We start from the raw sequence: 5,000 nt of genomic DNA, 5'->3' as shown, positions 1-5,000 counted from the left end.
CGAACTAGTAAAAGTAAAAAATTATTTTACATCTCCTCTGTAAACAATATATTTGTTTGTATTTCATCATGGAATTTACTCAGATTTAAAAGAAAGCAATACTGGAAGTGAATTAGTACGTACCAAGCCTTGTCGTAAGGAATAGTATTAAAATAGAACATAATTCTTATCTAGATATTTTATCCTCTGATATACATTTCCCCAGATTCTGATAAATGCTAAGAGGACAGATGACGCTCAGCTGGTGCTCCATTATTGACTTTATTGAAAGGTATTGATATTATAGGGCGGAAAAGATATGAAGCCACTCATTTTACTGCCTTGTTCCTCTTTAAGAACTGTGGATCTGAAATGTAGCTAATGAATAGCACTGCAAGTCACTATTCCAAAAGAAATACGCAAAAATGACAAAACCATATAAAATTATCTATCAAATAAATACATCTCACAACAAAATGCTGTTTACCATTTTGTACAGTTCCACACATTTCCACTTCTAAAAAGTATATTCTAGGCCAATATTGTTTTTTATTAAAATACTCATTAGTTTAATTTTGCTAAAAAAGAACAAGATCCACAAAGTCTCGTGGTCTTAAAGGTATTGAGAACAACTGCAGTCTCTTCGTCCTGTGCACTGGAAATACTTTTACAGCTGTGTCGTGAAATACACCAGCTAAAAGAGAAAATTTACAGATACGTGCAAGCGATGGACAAATCCCGTGGATGGCATTCTTAACACCACTCGCTGCCACGCCATTAAATGCCGCAACGTTAAGATTTATCGTTCCATTCGGTGTCACTTTATAGATCCAATCCACTGGAGTTGGGGCTCCTACATGGCTGCTGTCTTTGGGCGCTTTTTCTCTCAACATAGGTGTTGATAATATTGATAATTATAATAAATAATAGTAAAAACAACAAAAAACAACAACACTCATATCATTTACAAAATGATATAATCATATTGATAACGATGATAATAATATTAATAATAACAAAAGAATGCTACTACTAATACTAATACTAATAACAGTAAGTAATAATAATACCTAACAAAAATAATAATGATAATATTGAAGATCATGACAGTAATAATAATGATACTACTACTGCTACTACTACTGCAAATAATAATAGTAGTAATAATGATAATAATGATCTTGATAACAAATAACATATATCAATAATAAGATGTATCAATAATGATAATAACAGCAATAATAATTATTATCATCATCATCATCATCATCATCATCATCATCATCATCATCATCATCATCATCATCATCATCATCATCATCATCATCATCATTATTATTATCACCATCAGCATCATCGCTGTTGTTATAACAATACTAATAATGATATTAATAGCAATAATAATAATGATCATTATTAATATAACTATTGTTATTATTATTGTTGTTGTTGCTGTTGTTGATATTGTTATTAGTATTATCATCATTATTATTATTAGTAGTAGTATCTTATTGTTATTTCTATTCTTATTATCATCATGAATAATATTATCATTATTATTAATACTATTGCTAATATCATTATTATTATAATTATTTATTATCATCATTTTCATCATTATTATTACTATTATTATGATAATGATAATGATAATAACATTAATAATAATGATGATAACTGACTACTTAATAACCCATATCCCCTACTCCTATACCTACATATGTATGTCCGTGTGTGTGTGTGTGTGCGTGTGTGTGTGTGTGTGTGTGTGTGTGTGTATGTGTGTGTGTGTGTGTGTGTGTGTGTGTGTGTGTGTGTGTGTGTGTGTGTGTGTGTGTGTGTGTGTGTGTGTGTGTGTGTGTGTGTGTGTTTGTCTACGCTATGTAAACATATTACTAACAGAATCCTGATGGAGATGGTAGTATCAGATCAATCCTACACCTTGCATTCTGAAATTATCGTTTCCACTCATGCCTTCAGGCGTGATCTACTCACCGTTACGTCAATATAGTTTTCTACAAATCATTCCAACGATGGTTTGCATTTCTGTTTATTTTCCAAGGTACGTGAATAACGGGTCGAGACTCGTTCACTTTGACAAATGATTGCACTGAACTTCTGCCTCGTAAGTGTGGACAAACACCAAATGTATACCACGCTCTTCCTATTGTGGATTTTGTTATACACGTATGTACAAGGCAGTACGTTGCACTATGAAATTTATCTCTATGCTTTTCTCAGTTGATCTTATTACTTTCGGTTTGATAGATCTGGTAAATTATCAATGAGAAAAGTAATCTTCAAACACTGACTATAAATTGAGTTATGTTTAAGTAAAACATAACCATTTTTCTTTATATTCGCTTCCTTCAGGACGCCTTCGGTGTCAACAAGCGAGACTCTGTTAAATTGGAGGAAAGATGAAATATCTCTAGGACAAATTTTAGCAAGAGTTTCTATTTGTGTAAACCAAGGGCAGTACTCTGAGTGCATGGAACTGTGCATGCTTACTGAAATTAAAGAAAGGTAAAAACAAGTCACATATTACTCATGTCTGTATAGAATTATTGTCTGTATAGACAATGATTCTCTCTTTTGTTACAAAAGGTACCACACAAAAAATATTACCTAAATTCGCCATTTTCACCACGCGCATTTCCCTGTCGAATCAGCATTCCGCATTCGGTACTCCTATATCTTTAATGAGTCGTTAATCAAATATCGAACCACAACTTGACTCTTTTATAATATTTATCGTGTTCACCCGAGTTCGTAATGAAAACAAAAGAGGTGAAAAGTAGTATGAAGTTGGACGTCACTATGCAATATAATTAACTCCAGGTCGCACTCTGAATTATATTTCATGGCGACGCACAATTAACTTTTTATATCACGTATCCATGTTCAAAATTTATTCTAACTTTGTCGGTGGCAAACTGGAGCGATAACAGGTGCGACGATGAATAACAGCACTTGGGTAACATGTAGATCAGTGCATGCTATAAGTTTAGTTATTTAGACTTCCATTCCCGCAACAGCTTTCCACTGTTCACGGCCAGTGGGGGCGCGGCTCTCGGCGGAGGCTGGGTCTCGACGTCGAGATCCTCCCTGTCTGCAGGTGGGCTCAGGAGCTCGTGCATGGAGGCTACGGCTTAAACGGAGTTATCATATATGTCTGTGAATGTTCCTGGGCATTGTTTGTTAACAAAACCCAACAATTAATTAAAGACTTATTACTCAATAACTCGATGTTAAAAAAAGTTCTTTTCCCACTATTAAACCTAAGGCACTTTAACACAAATTAAATCCTATTTGGTAACTTCCGAGCTAAGCCCCATTTCTTCACCTTTATTAATTGCAATTATTTCTTTTACCATTTACTATTCAACCATTTCCAAAGGAAAAGCACTGAAAGAACACTTACCATAAAATATCGCACAGACTAATAGGGTCAAAGACCTAACCATATCATTACATTTAGCCACTGATAGTGCATTGTGTGAGATCAGATATAATTCGATACATAATTATCTAATTATAATTCACTTGACATTGTTATAATTACCCAAAGTATAGCTAAAATTCCCTTCTGTTAATTATGAATACCCTTGGGAAAAGTCAGCTTCATTTTGGAGTTTCAATGGAGTTATCTGGTTATATGTAGCTTGATTAGACACTCAAATTAATTCCCCTGGAACTGCTCGAAGGAAAAACAATAATAGATATGGGGCATCTTCTGTATGTCATACAAGTTGATCCTGCATTAAAGATTAATGGAGTTTTCTACTGTGCTTGTGCAATGGCAACATCCAGGATCAACTTTTAATACACCTCTGGACCAGCATCAATTTTTAAGCTCAAAATTTAATTTTGCACATGCTCAGAACGAGCAAGTTAATCCCATTAGTCGTGTACTGATGACGTCAACTCCACAGAAAAGATGGAGTTGAGTTGCCATTAATATTTATCTTAGACAATAGTTAAATTCTGACATTTGCATGATAAAGATGGATACGAAAACTAATCAACATATATTTTTATAAGCTGTGGGATATACAAACTGCAGATTTAACTCTCACTCTCAACAGTAAAAAGAAAAACGTAAAGAAAATGCCATTGAGAAATCCAGAGTTTACAGATAACGAAAAGGCAATGTTATATCCCGGTTGGAAAAATATTCCCAACTAATGTAATATATTATTGGACTATAAAAGAAAACTTTTAATAACATCACGATTCCGTTTCAAATTCGAAGTACAAACTTCCTGAATCTATGTATTACAATGACCAAAACCGCGTGGAAATTTGTTTTCAAATTCCTCGATAGCAACATCCTGAAAAAGACAACCTTACCCCATACCTGCGATCACTCACAGGAAGGCTAGATCAATAGCACCTCGAGGAGGTGTCATGGCGTCTGTTTATTTTGATGACATCACAAAACTTATGGATGCTTTATGATTGTAGTCGATCATTTTGGCCATTTCTATTTTCAAAAAGGATGGAAAATAATGATTTAAATGGTTATATTTTGATTGAACAAACATCCAAATAACCCTATGGATGAGAATAGTGGGCGATTATGTTAATGCATGATTAATTTCCTAGTGGGAGTCAAGCCAAAGGCCTGTATTTTTTTTTCGCATAGCTTGAAGAAATTAAGTATACCTGCTTTTATTAATATCTCCATGCACTCAGTAAATGAATGAATTTTATTTAATTTGTAGGATATTAAGCCCACAAGTTGGATATTGTACAAAATTTATACATGAACATGTGCTATTCTAAAAATAGCCTGGCCTGGTATCCAACACATTAAATAAAATATCTTTCATTCATTCACTGAGTGCATGGAAGTATTAATAAAAGTAAGTATACTTAATTCCTTCAAGGTGAATAAAAAATACAGGCCTTTGGCTAGACTCCCACTGCGAGAAATTCCACTTGAGAATCATTCATGCATACACATAATTGCCCACTTTCTTCATCCACAGGGCTATGTTGATGATTGTTCAGTGGTA

The 5,000-nt window shown here is 33.7% G+C and overlaps 1 protein-coding gene across 1 annotated transcript in view; it reads left to right on the top strand.

Annotated features, from left to right (window-relative positions):
- Positions 1–2,012: 2,012 nt before the first annotated feature.
- LOC113819301 (uncharacterized) overlaps positions 2,013–5,000 on the top strand; it is a 13,446-nt gene continuing 10,458 nt past the window's right edge. The window contains exons 1-6 of the mRNA XM_070136600.1: positions 2,013–2,041; positions 2,353–2,505; positions 3,018–3,113; positions 3,749–3,890; positions 4,024–4,128; positions 4,872–4,997. Of these exons, the coding sequence (XP_069992701.1) occupies positions 2,013–2,041; positions 2,353–2,505; positions 3,018–3,113; positions 3,749–3,890; positions 4,024–4,128; positions 4,872–4,997 (651 nt within the window). The remainder of the gene's footprint in view (positions 2,042–2,352; positions 2,506–3,017; positions 3,114–3,748; positions 3,891–4,023; positions 4,129–4,871; positions 4,998–5,000) is intronic.

This window comes from Penaeus vannamei, chromosome 2, assembly GCF_042767895.1.
Source record: "Penaeus vannamei isolate JL-2024 chromosome 2, ASM4276789v1, whole genome shotgun sequence".
Taxonomy (NCBI): domain Eukaryota; kingdom Metazoa; phylum Arthropoda; class Malacostraca; order Decapoda; family Penaeidae; genus Penaeus; species Penaeus vannamei.
Note: the sequence above shows the minus strand (reverse complement) of the source record. Positions and strands in the feature narration are given on the sequence as shown.